General features: G+C 30.4%; 1 protein-coding gene and 1 pseudogene across 2 annotated transcripts; one reads left to right on the forward strand and one right to left on the reverse strand.

The window, feature by feature from the left end:
• Window positions 1–4,282: 4,282 nt before the first annotated feature.
• On the reverse strand, window positions 4,283–9,308 carry LOC111287238 (uncharacterized; annotated as a pseudogene). Its single transcript, XR_016341356.1, has 6 exons — window positions 8,354–9,308; window positions 7,575–8,015; window positions 6,932–7,445; window positions 5,187–6,361; window positions 4,875–5,069; window positions 4,283–4,783 (listed from the first exon to the last, which is right to left on the reverse strand). The product of XR_016341356.1 is annotated as an uncharacterized LOC111287238 (transcript).
• A 3,194-nt stretch (window positions 9,309–12,502) lies between these two features.
• On the forward strand, window positions 12,503–15,577 carry LOC111287799 (putative magnesium transporter NIPA2). The gene is made up of 8 exons (XM_089759032.1): window positions 12,503–13,016; window positions 13,136–13,192; window positions 13,386–13,476; window positions 13,656–13,816; window positions 13,927–14,054; window positions 14,133–14,270; window positions 14,606–14,698; window positions 15,163–15,577. The coding sequence occupies exons 1-8, from the start codon at window positions 12,896–12,898 to the stop codon at window positions 15,337–15,339; spliced, it is 966 nt and encodes a 321-aa protein (XP_089615158.1). The 5' UTR covers window positions 12,503–12,895; the 3' UTR covers window positions 15,340–15,577.
• Window positions 15,578–22,041: the final 6,464 nt, after the last annotated feature.

The raw sequence follows: 22,041 nt of genomic DNA on the forward strand, positions 1-22,041 counted from the left end.
ATGGTTATAATTGTGTTTTATTTACAAACAAGACTTTTGTGAATTGCTTTAATTCTTATTTAATACGTTGTGTTTCAATCTAGATAAAAGGTAACTCGTGGAACATAGATTCATAGTTTTGTTGTATTATGTCTTAAGAAAAAAAAAAAAAACCTAGCACTAACCTATAGCATTACATGCATAACATAGATTACTTTTGTTCAATTGACTTTTACCGTTTATATATCAAAGAAAGAAAAATAAATCATAAGACTTGAAATTGTCATTATGTGAGGGACTTGACTGTCAATATTCTAAACAATGTACAAGCATCTTTGGAAAGAAATTGAACATAAAAATAAAATTGTTGAATGCTACATTCTATAAATGGCTTATCTAACTCAATTATAATAAATAAAATCTCACTCAATTCTCTAATACCCATTGGAACAATCTCAACTTGAAAAGCTTAATTCCATTAATCTCAATAAGACATAAATTCTAGATACATTAAACCAAACTATTAGCATATATTAAAAGAAGATCTAAATAATGAAAAACTTATAACATTTATGTTTGTGGAGATGTTATTAGCTATAGACAATTTTGAATACCCTTAATTCTCCATTTTTAGTGAACATAAAAGAAAGTTTTCTTTGGCTTCTATAAAGTTCTCTTTTAGTTCCTCGAAAATTTTTACTGTTTATAAGATAAGATAAAAGTTGGAACTATATTTTGTATTTTTCTATTTTTCAAAAGTTAAAACTACCATAGAATCAGTTCCTAGGAAATCTTTGCTATTTAAACAATAAGATAAGAACTGAAATTATTTATCATATGTAAAAGATAAAACCTCTTTTAGTTTTTTTAAATCTTTCATATGAGAAAAGTTAGATGATTTTTTTATCTATATCAATAGATGTATTTTGAAATACCGTTGTAACTTGTAAATTAGGTCCTAAACGCAGATAAAATTTTGATTCTTCATTTTTTACAATATAATTTCTTTTCAAGAAACTTACTCTAACTAAATATTTGTCACCCTTGGTAAGGTTTAACAAGTAACAGTTTTGATTTTCTTTTATAAAACTTTTTAAATGCTTTTATATTTATTTTTGCATACCTAACTTAAATTTAAATAGTTTGTTGCTTATGCCAATTTCGATATATGACTCATCTTAGATATAATTTATACTCGTTGTGGTTACATTATAACTTCAACCTTTTGATAACTTATAATTTAAACTAATGAAACCCATAAAGAAACATGAATACAACTCTTTTTTTATTATATATTTTTTAATCTTTAAACTAATACATAATTGTATTTTATTCCTACAAGCAAGGCACGGGCTTGAAATCTAATATACAATTAAATTAATCCTCAAATAAGAACAATCTAATTGAAGTGCTATATTGATAGTAAAAAAATCAAAAATAAACTTTTTATTTATATAATAAATAAATAAAATATAAAATTATAAAAACCAAATTGTTTCATTAAAAAATTATATTTTGTACTATTCTTATTCTTTTTGTTCTCGTAAAAGTTTTTTATAATATATAATAAATTAAGAAGATCACACTATTAATCAAATAGTTAAAAAAAATCGATTAACATAATATGAAAAATCAATAACAAAAACAATAATCACAACATATTAAATATTATATTTAATTTTTTAAACTTTTAATATTTTATAATTTTCATGTGTAGTAAAATTTTTTATTATTTTTATGCTAAATGATAAATATATTTTTAATAAAAATTAATAAAAAAATTATCAACCTCCTCGAGCAAAATTCTAGTGTATAAAATAATTGGCATTATGGTTCGCGCTTATCAAAACTCCTCCCATGAAAAAATAAGACAAATTTTATTGTTTATTTTTTTTAATCTATGACGATAAGAACGATTCACATACATCCCCTCGTTTTCCTTCATATCTTTTATTCTCAAAGACAAGAAAAATAATCAAAATATTTAAATAACCTTTTTTTCAAAAATAATTACTTAACCGTAATAATACCCTAGGGCTTTTATCTTTTGACCTAACGATTAAAAAACTCTGAAAAAGACGTATGGACGTAAATTCTAAATTACCAATCTCCCTTTTTGTAAGAGTTTTGCCCTCTTGCGATAAAAAAAAATAGTTAATTTTAAATTTTACCAACAATGTTAAAAAAATTTTTGAATTCGAATAAATAAAGAGAACTTTTTATAAATTTACTAAGCGGACTCAAAGCAACACAAGAAAGAAAATGCTGAATAAGTCCCAAAACCCCTACCATTTAACAAAAAATAAACTCTTTTCTTAATTAATTTATTAAATTTTTAAATATACTTTAATACTATAATATATGATAACACTCTAACTCGAAGATATATTAAATAATTTTCATGTATATATATATATATATATATATATGGTTTATTGTCAAGGTCAACAATTTCTTTCTATTGCCATCCTAAAACGTGTCCAATTATATATTTTTCAAAATACAAAAAACTGAAGGTAACATCAACGGTAGCCCAAGGATGAAGTTCATCATAAAAATTAAAAAATAATAATAATAATAATAATCCTTCTTTTGCTTAGATTGTAGTAAAAATATAAATAAATAAATAAATAGGGTAAGAGGCACAGACTGACTGGGGGTGATAGATTTCAACCCAAAAATTTCTTAAATTGCAGTTCTATTTAAGTTTAGAAGGTGGCAGACAATATTAGGAACTACAGCTTGACATCAGCACATCACATATTCCTTTCACTAGATCGCTCAATCATGGCAGCCAGCATCTTCAAATGACTGACAACGCAAAAAAATGAGAGAAAAACAGTACGAAAATACAGCAATAGGAGAAGCGAGTGAGAGAGAGATGGCGCAGGGTTGAGGGAATTAATAAGTTTTGTGAAACGCAACAACATTTTGTCATCTGCTTCATGCCACTCAACATTTCCATAGAATTTGAGACCAAGGCTGAGCTCTTATAGCACCATATCCATGCCTTGTCCTAAAATAAAAAAAGGAAACAGGAAAAAAAGGGAGGGGGAAAAGAAAAAAAAAACCTGGAAAAAGGGACGGAAGGGGGAAAAAATAAGTGAGTACTAGATGCTAACATCACAGTTCTAGTTGAGTGCAAAACCATATGCCATCAACAACCAAAACAAATGCAAATTTAACATACAATGAACTCCCTGCCATTCCCAAATGCTTAAAACAAAAAAACAGTCTTTAACTCCAAGCTAGCCCCAAAAAGGACCAAATAATGTCTCAATTGGTTAGATGAAGTTTTCCAGGTGTTAACCATGCAAGAAAACGGAATTTAAAGATCTCCAATTGCTTCAGTCAATCAACAGAATTTTGCTGATCAACCAGAAAAAAAGTTACCATAGCCAAAGAATTAATGCGTAGGACATAAATGCAAGCAAATCCAACTTACTAAATACTATCATAAAACAAAACTCAGCCAGGCAGTGTCATGGAAGATTACCTGTGAAAAACGATAAATTAAGTAGAATGATCAACCAATTTGCTATGGGGATCAAATAGAGACGTTATTCATCATGGTGGTATCTGGTTACACAGGACCTCAAAGTAGCTTTGGCCAAGAACTTTCCTTGGAAAGGAGGAAAAACAAACAGGGAAAAAAAAGAAAGAAAAAAAAGGGGCAAGTGAAAAGGATGGGACGAGTAAAGAACCATGTTTATAATACAACAGAAAAAAGATATTGCAGACAGAAGCACAGAAATGCATACACTGTTATTTGTATCAATCAACACTATATAAATTTCAACATGTTAATAGAAATTTATAACATAGCTCTCTGCCACGAAGCAACCGCATACCTTCACATAGATCAAGTAAAAATCAACCCTCCAAACTTATCACTGACAGCTCCAACAGGAAAACGATGTATATAACCTGCATGAGTTTGGGATACAACAGGCCATCCAGACCATCAAAGGCAAATAAAAATGGAACCTATGATCAAGCATATCAATGAAAGGCCAAAAGTTGTAGGACATCACGTCTGTTAGTAGAAAAAGGTAACTTGGAAGAAAATAAAGACCAGGAGTGAAAGAAGGCATATCAAAAACAAACTAAGTAAATGGTGCACACGGAAACAGGCCCACAGTAAGATAAAACTTCTCAATATTAAGCATTTTCATTTTCTAGACTAGAAGATAGCAAGTCCCTATTCTACAATCAACTGTTTGGAGGATCTCAGACTTCAGATAGATGCACGCTTGCTAGTACAAACACAAACATAAAGAATTCAATCCAGAGGCAGAGAGGATAACTTTCAAATAAACACATAATAAATTCATAGTTCAGCAATAAAGATAATGTTTCAACATACATCTAGCAGTAAAAGAAGCTTGCTACAAACATTGCATGGTCCATTGCAGCTGATAGAACACTGCTTGAAATACTTTATCCATTGTAAATGTCAGCTCAGAGACTTCAATTCCAATCTGTTCCACAAGCCTGCAAAGGATAAAAGAGCACAAAGGGCATACATTTATGAAGTAACAGCAAATCGCTGAAAAATCCAAGCACCAAAACAAACACTAAGCAATCTCTTAAGTGAACTGCCGTTCATTTAGAAGCCAAAAGCTCATTAAACTCAAAAGTTGTTCATATCTGATCAAGCTTGAACTGGACCAAGCCTAAATTGCAGACTCAGAAGTCAGACAGCTTGGAACAGCTTTGATCACAGAAATCCCCCAAGGTCCAGTTCTACAACTAAAACCTGCAGCTCATTTCCGCTGAGGAGAAATGGAATGATCTTCTGATCCTGCAAAACAAAACATATACGAGTTACTATTAGTCACCAACTCTACAACTACATCGGTGTTATTAAATTTTTGGTGAATTTATGACATTACCATTACTTTTGAGCTGATGCTTACTACTTAATCTTTCAAGTCTGTTTAGTTCATCTGCATCCAATCTGCTATTTGATGAGAGTCCTTCATCACTGCCAAATGGTGGTAAACATTTGCTCTTCAATTCCTGATCATCATTCACTGAAACTTTAGAATCATAAGCCTCCTCTTTTGAAACCAACATTCCATCATCCCCTGTATTTTTTAAGTCGTTAATAATGGAAGTAAATAGCCCATTATCAGCTCCAGTCTTGACTATTTTTTTTTCCAGAATGTGCTGAAATTTTATTCCACAATCCAAATAATACTTACCTTCTGCTGACTTTGACCTAGTGTGCCTTCTGTATCTTGAATCATTATCTTCAAAACTTCTCAGAGAAGATCTGCTTCTTTTAGGAGGCCTACCTTCAGCAGATAATAAATACTTTTTTTCATGGTGCTTTGATCTTTCATCTATTTTATCAATAGAATGATGCTTGACTTCAGTAGACTTTGAACTGGAGCACCTTAGATGTTTTGATTTATTTTCATCCAAATTTCTGGGGGACAGCCTGCTTCTTCTGTGATGCTTGCCATCAGCAGATCTTGACCTCGAGCGTCTTCTATCCCGATGCTTAGACTTCTTATCTCTGCTTCTATCTCTCCTCTCATTGGTGTAATGCCTACCTTCAGCAGATCCGGACCGGGATCGCCTTCGATCACTATGTCTCAACTCATCTTTTCTCATTTCATCAATTTTTCTATAGGAGCGAACCTTGCCTTCTACAGAAACTGACCTGGATTGCCTTCTGTGTTTTGATTTGTTTTCGTCTGAACTTGCAGAAAACCAGCTTCTTCCTCGATGCTTACCTTCTGAAGATAATGACCCGGAATGTCTTCTGCTGTGGTGCTTTGATTTTTTATCCAAGATTTCATCTTTTTTGTTATCAGAATCAATAGATTTTGACCTAGAGCGCTTTCAGTTTTTCAATTTGCTTTCATCATCATTCTTTGGGGATGACCTACTTCTATCACGCCTTGGTGATCTTGAACCAGAACGAGATGATTTCCTCACCCTTGGTGAACTTTCTCTGCTATGTTTTGGGGAGTCTGAATCAACAGGAGGTGATTTTCTTGTTCGAGGACTAGTACTCCTACTCCTATTTCTCCTTGAAATAGATGAATGATGATCACGTGATCTATCCATATCTTGTCTCCTACTCCTGTCACTCTCATCCCTATCTCTATATGACTGCCGTTCACTATCATACCTTGAACGACGATGAGATCTGACAGGTGATTTGGACCTATGGTCTCGTTGAAATTGAGGCAGAGGTGAATAAGAGCGAGACCTCCTTCTTCGCCTATAACTGATTGGTGATCTTGACTTGGACATTGACCTTCGCCGGTACCTGATTGGTGATCTAGACTTTGATTTTGACCCTCTCCGATAACTAAGGGGTGATTTTGATTTGGATCTTGACCTTCCATGAGAAATGGATGGTGACCTATAAACAGGGTTATGAATTAGCAGAATTCTGATTTATTTTTAAGGAAATTTGAAGTCTAACATACAGAAAAACAAGGGAATACTTTGATCTCCTTTGGTGCAAAATGAGTAAAAATATCATCTGGAAAGACAAATCAAGATTTGACAACATGATAGAATCATTGCGAGTAGTTAACAGTTATAATGTTTGGCTTATAATTTAATAGCACATCAATGACATTATTTAATGAAAAACTATGCTGCAGTCTATCCAATCCCCATAAACCTAAGGGACCAAACATAGATATTCTACTATCATGCCAAATAGTGAAACTCTACTTGCAAATCATATGTAGCTTAACAATATCAGCTTTTAGCGAAAATAAAGGAGAACAACGTAACTCTATTTTTAAAACAGAAGCCTCAATTAAAGTAAGCTTGAATTTAATAAAGAATGAGTTTATTACAAATTGTTGAAAGATTTGATTAGTTAAAATCGAATCCAAGAACAGGGAATTTTAGTAAAAATAGAATTCAAAGAAACAATACGTATAAAAGGAAATAAACTTGTCCTCATGAGGAGCCATACCTAGATTTACTCTTTGTTTCCTTCTCTTCAGTCACAAGTCCATCAGCTTTTAGCTTCTTACTTATTTCTGCAGCTCTTGCTGCAGCTAACTCGGTTGCAGACTTCATGCTTGCAGCTCGGTTAGCTGCCTGCTGAGCAGTCAAGGTTTGTTGCATAAGCAAAGCCTGTTGGAATTGCATCTGTTGCATGGCAACAGCTTGCTGCATCATCATAGGCAGCGATGATGAAGCCAACGATGAAATTGCTTGTTTCTGAGGAAGTATTTTGGCCATCTCCACATTTAATGGTCGACCACCAATATCCATATTGTTCAATGCCAAAGCAGCTATTGCTGCCTCAGGTTTTGAATATTCTATGTAAGCAAAATGCTTTGAATCAGTGATTGTACACTCAACAACTGTACCACAGAAGCTAAAAAGCTGCTTCAACTGCTCTGCTGTGAGAAGTGGGCTAAGATTGCTAACTTGTAGGGTTCTTTTCAATGCATCAGCCTTCCCAACTTTGTCAAGAGAATCTGACAAGAAGCAGACAATGGTTGGCTTTGGCACTTGACTAAAAAGGAAATAACAATAAAATAAATTGGACTTGGAAAATAAATTAAAGAAAAAAAGGAAAGTGGAAAACAAAATAGTGTAAAAAGTACCAGATGAATCTTTGGTTGACTGAGCTTGTGCTTGCACCTGAGCTGCATGAGCTTGAAGGGCCTGAGCAGCAACAATAGCCTGAGCTGCAGCCATTGCAGCTGCAGAAGGTGCCATAGGAACCTGACTGAGAGTGCCCATACTGGTTGTTGCAGCCAAAGCTGTCATCAGCGAATTGTGGGGAGGATGGTTCAATTTGCAATCAGTTTTAGTACATCGGCCATTGAGGTATTCTCCACAAACTTCCCCAAGAGATGCCCCCATTCCCGGCAAAATAGCACCACCTGAAGCACCAGAAACAATGCCCGGGATCATTCCCAATAAGCCAGGGAAAGCTCCAGAAACAGATCCCATGTAGTTTGGCATGTTGGGCATGGTTTGGTTGACCAGACTTGGATAAGTGGATGCAGGAGCCACCCCTGGTATCCCCCCAGTAGAAGTACCTGCGTGACAATAAATTCAATATCTACACCATGAGTGCTATAACCATGCCCAAAAGTGAAGAAAAACATACAAAAAATAAGCAAGAACAGAAATTCAACATCAACTTAGTTGGGTATGGAAGCAAATTATAAGAAGGTGAATCACATGGGGAAATTTTGTTATTCCAAAATTGTGAGCCTTCTTCACAGCGAACAAATATATATATATATATATATATATATATATATATATATATACACACACATATATTACATAGGACAATTAATTAGGGTCAACAAACATACAAAATTTTCCATGTGCAGTTAAAAATGAATATACAAAGGTTTAGCAAGGTTACCTGCACTGAAGAACACTGGGAATGGACTACCCATGATGGGTTTCCCATTGCACTCAATGCTCACCATATAGTTCCCTCTCTTAGGCACCACATAAGTCACTGTGTAGGTCCCATCTCCCATATCCTTCACAACGCCCTCCTGTTCCAACCCTCCAACACCCACACCTGGCGAAACCTTCACCTTAACCAGCGCACCCCCAATCAGCACTTTCCTCCCATCAGCATCCTTTGTTACCACCATAAACGTGGAGGCTGCACAGGCGGTGCCACCTGCTATTCCTGGCCCCGCTGCCATGCACTTGGAAGGATCCACAGGACCAATTGGCTTGTTCACCAAGTCGCCGGTGTCCTCAGACTCACTATCCGATGAAGCTGCCACCATTTCATCGTTACGATTCTTATCCACATCTTTGAATGTGGCTTCGAAAGCTGCTTTAGCAACAGCAGCTTTTTCGGCCTCACTTTTCAGCTTGGCCTCTTCGGCTTGTTTCATCCATATAGGCTTTGAAGCAGTCGAGTTTCGATCCACCATCAATTAAAAACACCTAAATTTCTGGAAAGATTAGCAATAACACAAATGCCAAAAGCCAATAGAACCCCAAAAAAAATTAATTTTAATTATTGAATAAAAGATCCATCCAATGTACTCCAATAAACCTACCCAAAATTCGAGAACTATATCGATTCAAAATTCAATTTACTAATACTAAAGCAACCCTAGAAAGAAAACCTACAAAATTAGCTAAGCAAAATATCATATTCTAAGATAAAGAAGAAGGCAAAGTAAGTTTGATATGGAATATTTGATAAAATTTGAGGTCCGTTGGACTTTGGTTGGTTACCAAGAAAATGATGGAAAATTATAGAAGATGTTTTATTATTATAATTTACTACTTTGAGAAGGAAAGGAAAAGAGCGTTACCTGCTAATTGGTATCCAACAGCGAATATGAATTGCTTGACACTTGGAAGAACGACGTTTTAGAGAAAGGGTGGGGCAAAACCGGGATTGAATCGCAAAATTTTAATAAACAAAAAAAGTTGAATAGAATATTGCAAAAATATATATTTTTTAAAGATTAATATATATTAGTATAAAAATTTTTAGTTTTATTTTTTTAAAATTATTAATTTTAATAAATTTAAAGATGAGATTAAATTATTTTTTTGTTGTTTCTCTCATATTGATTAAAATCATTAGAAAAAAAGTATAAAACTTTAGTGTGAGTTGATCTTACCTCTATTTTTTTAATAAATTTTAAAACATTAAAATCTTTTTTTAATAAAAATACCTCAAAATAGTTAGAAAAAATATTAAAGTTTTTCTTCAGGAGAAATTGAGGGTTTTTTTTTTTGACAAAATGAGATATGGAAAAATGAAAAAAAAAAGTAAAAATATATATATATTAATCATATATAGTAATAATTTTTAGATTTTATTCAAAATAAAACTTGCTCAACTTACTTGACCTCTTTGAATCCGAATTTGATCAAATATGATTTGATAAAAAAAATCAATAATCTTAATTTATTGAATCTAAAATTAAATTAATTTGAATTCAAATTAATTTAAATACAAAATATTAAAAATTTCAAAAGATTTATTTAAAATTAAATTAATTTGATTTTAAAATTTAATAATTAAAACAAATTATTCTCGAACCTGATTAATTTGAGTATCAAATTTAAAAAATCTAAATTCAAAATTACACGAGCTAAAAAAATCAACATAAAATGGTTTGATGGATAAATACTGGACCAAGTCAGTCATATAAATTGTACATCATACAATAATGACTTACAAAGCGAGCCTAAGTAATTAAAAATATAAATGATATATTAATATTCATAAGTTATTCGAATTTATTTTGAATAAAATTTAAAATCGATTCGATTATTATTGAGTTAAATTTAAATTTAAATAATTTGATTTATTGATCGAACTAAATTTGAATATTATTATATCTGATTAACTTGAGTAATTTATAAATTTAATTGAATTTTTATATTTTAATATATTTTAATTAATAAAATATCTCAAACTCGAGTTTGAATTCAAATACAAATAATCAAAATTTTTTTAAATATAATAATCAAATTTATTTTTTTATGTTAATTGAATCTAATTAAACAAATTCGAGTAATTCAATTATTATTTCGAGTGAAATTTAAACTAAAAAAAATTTTTTTAATCAAATTTGAATCAAATTTTAAATTTTAAATTTTGACTCGAACTCTACCTCAAACTTAATATTATATTAATTCGAATTCAATCAATTATATCATTAGACGTAATTCGGTGTTTTCAAACAATTTTCATCAATTAGACATGTTAAAAGCATATATATATATATATATATATATATATCATACCCATCTTTATTTTAATGATCTGAAATTAAAAAATCTGATCAAAATTTGTTATTGAATTCATATCGACTCTGGTCTACTCATTGTCAGGTTCTGGTCTAGCCTTTAACAACATGAGCAGGAGAGGTTTCTTAAAGCTTTTCAGTAGCTCAATTCAAGAAAAGCAACAGGAAAGCTTTTGTCCATTACTGTGCTGCACATGACCAAAATGATACAAACCATTCTGAGGGCCTTCAATATCTGCTTGTCTCAAATTTGCTTAAAGAGCTGGGCAAGCTTGCTCTTCAAACGCAAGCTATTCAGGTTGATTGAAAATAGTTTGTCCTGATAAACTTAAATGCCACATACAGATGAGGATTGTCTTCAATAGTTTCCAAAAAATTTTGCCAGAAATCAGTCAGGATGATTCCCAATATTACGCATCTCAAATGATGATTCCCTTGTATAAAGTTTGTGAAAGGTTTGGTGGAAAAATAATCACTGGTGAGTTCAGACCTTGCTAGCTATAAGCCTATACTATATATATTCCATATTACTTTCGACCTTCCTGGTTTTGATTGAAATGTTTATGCTTTTGCGAATCTGACCAATTTTATTTGCATGGTCTTACAGATGATCTAAAGCAATTAACACAAGAAGTTTCAGAGAGCTTACGAAACAGTACTTTAGGTAGCCAAGATTTTGGACACGTTTACAGTGAGATCAAGAAGAGAAAATCGAAGAGGCCAGGATAAGTGGAAATGAGAGGAGAAGCGCATCGCTGTTATCGACGCAGTGCCAAGAGGAAGTTGAGCATCGTGCCAACAAGAAAAGGAAGATAATCAATGAAAATGGAAAGATGGATGCGTTTGAGAATTGATGTTGTAAATGGTTCCACCGGGGATTCGCCATTCCACTTATCGACTGAATAGATGTCCAATGAAAATTTTGGGTGCCTCAATTTTTACTTTTGTTAGGGATCTCATTTACTTATAATGCAAGAATATTTGTAATTCTCTTTTATTGGTTTTAAGGACACTAAATCATTTTAGTCTTCATTTAGATAGGAAATGAAATTAGTTCCGATGATGTTAAAATTTATAATCAAAGTTATTATGTTTATGATTGAAAAAAAAAATTACTGTAATTACAAATTGAAAGAAAAATTTTTAATGAAAAATTTATGTTCAATAAATTTAATTGAAATTAATATTTTATTCAATTAACGATGTGATAAATTTAATTACATCAACGTGCGATGGAATTCAAACCTAACATTATTATAATATTTTGGATGTAATTGCACGTTTTAAAATCCTCAAATGCCTAATTTCAAATTAAGAAAAAAAAACATGTGCAAAAAAAAATTAGTAACTTACTCATAAGAATCTTCAAATATTTATGTTAGAATCGCAAAACATATTGACCTCATACGACCTTTTCATTAATTACAATATCTTCAAATCCCAAATTACGTTTTTTTTCCTTAAATTTGTTTAAAACCCCATTGATTTAATTTTATATTTTTTTGTCTAATCTTAATTTTGCTACTTTTCTCATAAAAAGAATATAAAAAAAATCAAAGATAAGATGATAAAATAATTTATACTCAACCGATTTTAATTCATCCTAATCTGGTAGATTTAAAAAAAAAAATCGAGTTAGCGATAAGATATTTTTTTTTTTTTTTAAATCAAAATATGATGAGCTTAGAATGCTTGCAAAATGCAAAAGGAATTGCTTACAAGTGGATGAAAATGGAAGGGCAAAAGGTGCAAAAATCGAGGACAACGTGGGATTCGATAGCTATCTTAAATTTGTAGTTGTTTTCCTAACGTTTGTGTAACGAACTTGCCATTCACAACTCTCTCCTTCTCGTCTTTTCATTTTTACAAAGAAAAAATCCATTTTTCTTTTCCCATCAATTCTTGATTAGTATTATGGACGTGGGTTTCTAGCTTTGTTCCATTCATCCTCTTTTTCAGTGTGAAAAGAAAAAAAAGACCAAGACAAAGGTATATAAAACAAACAGAAAGTTTTTTTTTTTCATGAAAAATAAATCAAGTTTCATGAAGGATTTCTTTTGTTTTAAATTGTTTGATAATGTTTGTTTTGATTTGATATGAATATAGGGAAATTTGGATTGGAAATCTTCGCCCTCTTTGGTCTTTTTTTTTCTTTATGATCAATTGGGATGTCATCAGACAATATTCATGGACTTGTTTTGGCTGTCTCTTCAAGCATTTTTATTGGATCTAGCTATATTATCAAGAAGAAGGGTCTTAACAAATCTGGAGAAAATGGAACAAGAGCTAGTAATTTGTTTTTCTTCTTTTTAATTATCATTGCCACAATGTGTTTAAACTTTGTTTTTTTTTTTTTTTTCTAATTTATGGATGAATATTGAAATATATATCTTTTAATTTGATATCAGGTCAAGGAGGGTACTCTTATTTGTATGAACCCTGGTGGTGGGCAGGGATGATTACTAGTAAGTTTAACAACTACTACATCATGCCTTGTCTATTTTCAAGTTTTTCGAGGTTGTATGCAATGCCATCTAGCAACAGAGAGCCAGAGATAGAGACATTGTTGTGGGTTGTCATGGCTTCTTATGCTACAATTGTTTACTATATCTTTTCCTTATTGCCTTTTGTTTTACATATTATACTTTAATTTTGTAGTGATAGTTGGGGAGGTGGCTAATTTCGCAGCTTACGCGTATGCTCCTGCAATTCTCGTAACACCATTGGGAGCTTTAAGTATTATTTTCAGGTATGAATCATGTTTCCAATTTTATTAGTAGAAATATGAGAATTATTTGAATATGCAGACAAGGAAAGGTGTTTAGAAGCTTAAATATTTGTATGTATGCATGTGGAGACACATGTTTGTCATTGTTAGATTGGCTTGGCTTGCATGAGTAAATTTATGAAGAAAACATTGTTATACAGTGCAGTGCTAGCACATTTCATTCTGAAGGAGAAATTACACATCTTTGGTGTTCTTGGATGTGCTCTATGCGTGGTCGGCTCTACTACTATTGTTTTACATGCTCCACAGGAAAGAAACATTGAATCTGTCGAAGACGTTTGGCAGCTTGCAACGGAGCCAGGTATGTGACAAGTTTCATTCTAGTTTCTGATTATTTTTTTTTATTCAGATAGACATTGGCAGGGATCATTTATGTTTGTCAAACTGATATATGCAGTTTTATGTTCACAGGTTTCCTTGTATACACTTGTCTAGTTGTGATTGTGGTATCTGTTCTTATTTTTCGATATGTTCCAAGCTATGGCCAAACTCATATGATAGTTTACGTTGGAATCTGCTCTCTCATGGGCTCTCTTACGGTACGCTGATAACTTTCATGTCCTTTTTCTTTAATTATGGCTTGTTCTTGTAAATCATCTATTTGTTTTTTCACATAGGTAATGGGTGTTAAAGCAGTAGGAATCGGATTGAAGCTGTCGTTTGAAGGAATGAATCAATTTAAATACTACCAAATATGGGTTTTCACATTGGTTGTGATCTTCTGTTGTCTTTTGCAGCTGAACTACTTGAACAAGGTAAATGTTGAAAATATTTAGATTCCAATGAATTTTTTTTATACGATTATCAATATTTGAATTCTGATCACTGAAATTAAAACTCTAGCACTCTACCAACACAGATGCCGCACTGCTTTAAGACATTCTTTCAAAATTTTATTTCAATTTCTACTTAGGATATCTGATTTTTGTAGTAGATGAAGCATGGTGCAAGGATGTTTATTCTGCATATCTGTTTGGCAAATACTAGAACTTCATTGAAACTAGCTTTAATTAGTTAATTTGTATTCTTTTTCCTCCTCTTAAATTGAAATTTACATATTTGTTGACATAAAAGCTTTACATTTTTGCAGGCTCTAGACACCTTTAATACTGCTGTTATATCTCCTGTCTACTATGTCATGTTCACAACATTCACCATTATTGCCAGCATGATCATGTTTAAAGTAAGTTTTCTACATTTCTTTCCATTTTCATATTCGATTTGGCATTCTATTTCTATGCTATTTGGATTCATGGTAAGTACCAAATATGGATGTACGAGTCATATATTTGAAATTTTCCTATATGTTAAAGGATCAAACATCCATTCTCATATCAGTTGGATATATATTAGACACAATACTTCGAGAAAAACAAAGAGTTAAGTGCAATATAGTTTTTCTACATAACTTGTGTTCTTTACTTGCATTCCAAGAAACTGTTATTTACAAATGTTAAAAATTCTTATTGATGATTTAATAGGCTTCAAAGAAGTGAAATGAATCCACACAAGTTTTCTTTTACATATTCTTTTCTGCTTCCAGTTTTCACCAATGTTTTTACTTGAAATAAACATCTCTATGAAAATTCTGTGCTTTTATATATATTTCTTTACTTCTTTTTTTTTTTTTTTTTGGTTACAAAACAGGATTGGGATTCTCAAAAAGCAGCAGACATTGCAACAGAATTATGTGGTTTTGTTACAATTCTATCAGGGACCTTTCTCCTCCACAAAACAAAAGATATGGGAAAAAGTCCAAGTGTAAGAAGCCCTGTCTTCACTAGCCCTGATTCAAATCCAACTCCAAACTCCAGCTCCAGATAGTTTAAGCTTGACAATTCTCAGGCTTCTTGTTCAGATAATGGTTTTTATTTCATATGCTCAACAGAACTACCACTTCCACAACTTCTAAAGAGAAAAAGAAAACAATTATGAGACAAGTTTTTCCATTTTAACTGAGATTAAAAGTTGGATGAAAATCATTTGGCATGGTGGGGATGTGAACGGAAGCTACAAAACTTATAGAGATAACTTTCCATTTCCCTTATGTTTATATATTTCTTTTATTCTTTTAACATATCCTTAATCATCTTGTGACTATGAATAGTAATGACAATAGGTCAAATCAGAATAGATTTTTACTCATCTCAAACTCGATCTGATTATATATATAAAAAATTTGAATCCAATCTTCTCCGATGATTTTTTAAGTTTTTTAATACTCGAACTTGATCTGAATCGACATCGTATAAAATTGTATCGAATTTGACCGGACTTGAAATTAATTAAATATTATTTTTAAAAAATATAAAATATTAATTTTTAATATAAATATATAACTAAATAAATATATATAATTAAATAATTAATTAAAAAATAATTATATATATCATGTCGGATAAGGTCAAATTTATCTAAAATCCAACCTTGGCTCGACCTTGATTTTTTTTTTTTATATTATCTGATCCGATTTAACTTGATATCTTATTTTCAAAAAAAAAAATTAATTCTAAGAAATTGGATCGAATTGGAACTATTGAATTCGGGTTAAATTGTCTTTCCTTAGTATGAAACAAACAAATTGTTGCTAAGAAAATTTTAGAAACGATGCATACAAAAAGATTCAAATGAAGAATTTTGTGGCATATTGAGTCATTAGTATTTGATTTGCGTTTGATTGTACGGACCATTCAAAATTTATTATTTATCCATCACTTATGATTTCCATTTTTTCTCTTTAATTATATTTAACAAATTTTTGTAAACTCAAAATTTCATTAGGATGAGAAACATTTTTTTCCCAACATTCAATGGTGGATTCAAAATTATTTTCGAAGTTATCTATTTATAAAATTAAAAAAAAAATTATAAACAAATATTTAAAATAATAAATTGCTATATTATTACAATTTTTTTATATCTTAAAAAAAATCAATCATTGCTCATACTGTCATATTCATCTTCCTCAATGTATGTAATTAAATAATTATTTAACAAAAATTTAAAAATTTTATTTCATAAATTTATCGTTGAAATAGACTCACTCCATAATTGCTATAGCTATAGGAAAAATTAGGAATTGACAATCAATAGAAGTAGAGAAGACAGAGAATTAGTATTCGGGAATTAGTGAAAAAGGGTTTTATTTTTTTATTAAATATTTTATTTTTGTTTGCCTTTAGACCTTCCGACTTGTTTTAAAAATGGAAAAATTATGTTCTTGGCCTTTTGTTGGCAATAAAAAGTAAATTGATTTCAAAACTTACAAAATAGATAAATTTTTGTAAGAATTGATTAATTAGGTCTCAAAATGGATCAATCCTCTCAAAAAAAGATTGATCAATTCTTGTTTTAATAAATTATGTTTTAACTTGAAAGGCTAAAATCAATTGATCTCCTCCAATAATGTATAGATCAATTTAACCTTGACAATTTCAAATGATCAAATTTTTGTAATTTTTGTAGAAAATTCAAATCATTTAAAGAAGGCAACACATCTCTTTTCCTTTCTGGATATAAAAAACAGGTCTCCTATTAAATTATAAGCCATCAAGACTTAAAAAGAGAATTTATTGCTATCCATTTTTCATCTTTTTCAAGCATTAAAAAATAAAATTTAAGTGTAAAAGATCATAATTTCTCATCTTGTATTCAAATCTTCTTGTTATTGTTCATATTTTTTGCTTACATTTCAAATTAATAAACACCCAACCTTAAAAAAATTTTTAAATTTGCAAAAATATATGAGATTTTTTAGATTGAAAGCTAAGGAAAAATATATCCCTTGAAAGATTTAGTTGTTGATTGTATCAAACTCTGAAAATTTTGATTCTAACATTTAATATTTATATAGCGGATTGAGTTCTTTGACAAATGAAGCTAAAATAGAGAATATAAGTGTCTTGAGAAATGATCAAATTTTTTTAATTTTGATATTTGATTTTCTATCTCTATTATTTTATTTTTCAAATTATTTTGTTGTCCATATATGTTATGTTTATTAGCTTAAAAAGCCATATTTATGATTATTATTTTAATTGACAATCAAATTGTCAAAATTTATAATTATTCAATTCACATTCTCTTTATTTGTTTAATATTTTGAGTTAAGAAAAACAATAAATTAAAATTATCCTTTGAAAAATTAAGCTGTCCTCAGTTTTAATTTATTGTCAAATCTGTTGGGATTTACTTTAAATCTAATAATCCCACATCGAAAGTTAGTGAGTTTTGAATTTGTCCAGTATCTCACATCGAAAATTTAGTAAAGGTATAAGGGGTTTCACCTTTATAAATAAGTTATTTTGGTTTTAGTTTGGTAATCCCAGAGAGTTAGACACTAAGAGAATAGCTAAGTGAGTAGGCTATTAAAGGATGTAATTAAGTTTTGGGTTAAGTTTTGAATAAAGAGTTTTATGAGACTTTTTTCATTCTAAAAGTCTCACAGTTGTAAAGATTTATTTATTAGTGGATTGTGTTTGGAGTAGGTCATTTTGAGTTGGGCCGAACCAAAGATATTTGTGTATTTGCTTATGGGTGTTGATTTTTTCAACAAGTGGTATCAGAACGAGATTCGAGGTTTAAGGTTCGTGGACCTAAAAGATCAGGTTTAAGGTTCGTGGACCTAAGAGATCATGAAGTAGTGTTTGAAGATATCTGAAAAAGGTATGTTTGGTATGCCTATGCCTAAGTTTAAGATTTCGTTATTTTGATAAAAAGAGTAATTTTATGTTATGATAAAGTACGATTCAAGATCTGTTAGTACAATAATGGTTGGATCAAGCATTAGAAAGTAGTAAGTCTGAGGGAATGTCTAATGCTAATTGGAATAAGATTCAGAAGAAAGCTGTTAGTACTATTAAATTGACGTTAGCTCCAAAAGTAAAGTATAGTGTGTTGACTGAAAGTATTTCGAAGAGTTTGTGAGATAAGCTTGAAGGTATTTATGCTTCAAAGTCGTTAACTAATAGATTATGTTTGAAGATGGATCTGTATTCTCTAAAGATGAAATAAGGTATGAGTCTTCATAATCACCTGAATGAGTTTAATAGATTGATTTCTCAATTGCTAGCAATTTTTTGTTGATGAGTTAAAAGATGAAGAGAAGGCTTTAATTTTGTTGTCATCTTTGCCCAAGTCTTATAGGCCTTTAGTTCAGACTGTGTTGGTGGGTAGGTTTATTTTGAAGTTGGATGATGTGACTGCCTTGTTGCGTAAGAACGAAAGGTTTATGGGAGCTCAGAACTCATCACCTAGGGGGAGTACACTAACTGTAAAGAGTTTTGATCAAAGTAGGACTCAAAAGAGGATTGATAGAGTACGATGGAGATCCAAGTCAAGAGACAGAGATTACAGTGATATAGAATGTTATTATTGTGATGAAAAAGGACATATCCAAGTACACTGCAAGAAGCTGAGAAGGGATATAGCTGTTTTCAAAAGGATAAATGATGAGAAAAAATCAGATGAATAAAAGAGTGATACTGCTACTGTCGTTTCTGATGATGATGATGTTGTTTTGACAACTTGTGTGGATGAAACTCAGACTTTAAAAAGTGATAAAAATTGGTTTTTAGATTCAGTTGCTACAGTTCACGTCAATAATGATATGAGTTACTTTGTGGAATTGGATGAGAGTGAGAAGTATGGGGATATTGTGGTTGCCAACAAAGAAAATGTGTAGATTCAAGGCATCATGAGTGTTTGCCTTAGATTTCACAATGGTATTGTTAGGATGCTTCGTCATGTAAGATATGTACCAAGTTGTCACTACAATTTGATTGCTTTGGGTAAGTTAGCTTCTCGAGGATACACATATTATGGTAGTAATGATTGATTGAAAGTGTACAAGAATGGTAGTGTGATTCTACAAGGGAATAAGGTCAAAAATCACTTGTACATGTTTGATGAAGGCTCAATTGCTGAGATCCCTATGATGAAAAAAAAGAAGAAAGGTAAGCGTGTTAGCTTTATAGTTACTATTAAAATGTTTGAAGATTCAAGTCAATGGAAGATTTGTTGGAATTTATCTTGAATCTAATAATCTCACATCAAAAGTTAGTGAGTTTTGAATTTGTCCAGTATCCCACATCGGGAGTTTAGTAAATGTATAAGGGGTTTCACCATTTTGGTTTTAGTTTGGTAATCCCAGAGCGTTAGATACCAAGAGAATAGCTAAGTGAGTAAGCTATTAAAGGGTGTAATTGGATTTTAGGTTAAGTTTTGAGTAAAGAGATTTAAGAGATTTTTTTCATTCTAAAAGTCTCACAGTTGTAAAGATTTATTTGTTAATAGATTGTGTTTGGAGTAGGTCATTTTGAGTTAGGCCGAATTAAATATATTTATGTATTCTTATTCTTGATTTAAACTTACTATTTTATGTGTGGGTGTTGCTTGTGAATATTGATTTTCCCAACAAAATCAACATTTTTATTATTCATCCAAATTATCAAATAAATATCATCCCAGTAAACAACTGGCACTATTAACATCAAACAAATTAAGAAAATAGAAACAATAGGTTTTTTCAATCTAAAACCACAGCCTCCCTTCAACACCGTAGACAGACACACACACACCTGGACATCAAAACCAGTGAACAAAAAAAAACACCCATAAAGCATAAACAAAAATCTCAAGAACCAATGATTTAGAAAACCCTAAAGGAACACAGCTTCTCATTCCAACTGGCGATTAAATCTTTTCTTTTAACTTGAGTCCTATGCCTTTGGTTCTCAAACTCCACTTCATTAAGTTGAAAACCACCATTGTTTTATTATATTATCACAGCGTTGGATTTGTTAAATTGTCTGTGTAAGTTTAAAAATTTATCTGAATTTTGAAAAAAATTTGAATAAAAGATTAAAATTTATTAAAAAATTTTTGATATAATTTTTAGATATGTTTAAATTTTAAACTAAATCTTAAATAAAATATTTAAATTTTAAACTCGATTCGGCTTGAATTAATATATATATATATTATTTATATTATAAATTATATAAAAATTAATTCCCATATATATTAAAAATAAAAATAATATATTTTATTACACTTAATTACTTTTTATATAATTTTTATTTTTAATTTATATATATGAATTAAATATTATCATTAAACTTAATTTAATCCTTTTTTAATTTTTTATTATATAAGTTAAATTTAATGAATAAATTTTAAATTTATTATTTTAATTTAAACTAAATTTTAAAAAATTTCATAATTCAAATTTTTTAATCAAATCAAACCGAAACAAACATATAAACCCGGCTCAAACCCGCAACCCCAAATCCCCTTAAAACCCATAAGATCTGCAGCTATAATTTTAAATGTCGCTACTACTTCAGCCATATCTGATCGCCAGAACGCCGTCGCTTTCTCCCCATTTTCTTCCCTTTACCTCACACGATTCAAATGCCAACAGAAAATCCCAAAAAAAAACTTTAACAACAAAAGCGTTCTGCCACCTTCGGAAACCCGAAAACCACCAGAAAATTCGTTTTTTCCTTCTTTTTTCGACTTGGTATTTTGAAACTATGTTCATCAGAACCTAAGTCTAAATTTCAAAATCAACTCACTGCCTTTATTTCTCCGCTACTCTCCCTCAGAGCCCCAGATCAAAAACTTGAAATTTCTTTACTTTGGTTTGTTGAAATCGTGTTGTCTGTTGCTATAGTGAAAATGATTCTCGCTCTAGTAAGGCTTAATTATTTCTGTCGTTGAAACCAAGTAAAGTGGGCAAGAGAAGTCATCAAGTGCTGCCCACTCATACCAAAACGATCCACCGATCCTTGCCAAGTGGCATTGGTTTGTAGCATATGGCCAAAAATTGTTGATCAAAATTATAAAATTGGCATTAAGAGAGTGCCAGGTTCATAAAAGATTTTATTTTGAGAGTTAGAATTAATAAATACGATAATTAGTCTTTTATGGTTTTAAATATATCTGTAATTACTTTAAAATAAAATAATAAAAGTAAAATAAATAAAAATATTTAAAAAATTAAAATATTTCATATTTCATATAATGCGATTAAATTTTCTTTGTAAATCTTCATGTTGTATTTTTTTATTAATCATTTGCTGAAATGTATGTTTTTTAATTTATTATATATTATACATTTTTGTATAAAAATATTTAAAATAAAAGAAATAAAAAATAAAAAGAGTAATTTAATTTTTATTTTTTATGACTTTTTGTATTTATATATATTTATTATATTTTTAAGATTTAAATTTTTATTTTACTTTAAATAATAAAAAATCAAAACTCATAAAATACAAAATTAATTACAAATTTACATCATATAAAATGATAAAAACTCAAAACTAAAAAAAAACCACACTCAATTACAAATTCAGATCAAATAAACATCTACATTCCTTTTTTAAATTCAATTAAAGTCTCACTTACCATATCCCAATTCAATTTAAGCCAAATACACGGCGACCTATCAAATCCAACAACTTCTTTTAATTTTTTATTTATAAAAAATTTGTTTATTTTTATCTTTTTTATTTTACCAAC

This window comes from Durio zibethinus, chromosome 4 (assembly GCF_047325235.1).
Source record: "Durio zibethinus cultivar Kanyao isolate XHJ-2024 chromosome 4, ASM4732523v1, whole genome shotgun sequence".
Classification (NCBI taxonomy): Eukaryota; Viridiplantae; Streptophyta; class Magnoliopsida; order Malvales; family Malvaceae; genus Durio; species Durio zibethinus.

Coding starts and splice junctions, on each gene's coding strand:
- LOC111287799 (XM_089759032.1), top strand. CDS start 12,896: ATGTCATCAGACAATATTCATGGACTTGTTTTGGCTGTCTCTTCAAGC. Junction 13,193..13,385: donor GTGGGCAGGGATGATTACTA/GTAAGTTTAACA, acceptor TTAATTTTGTAG/TGATAGTTGGGGAGGTGGCT. Junction 14,271..14,605: donor AGCTGAACTACTTGAACAAG/GTAAATGTTGAA, acceptor ACATTTTTGCAG/GCTCTAGACACCTTTAATAC.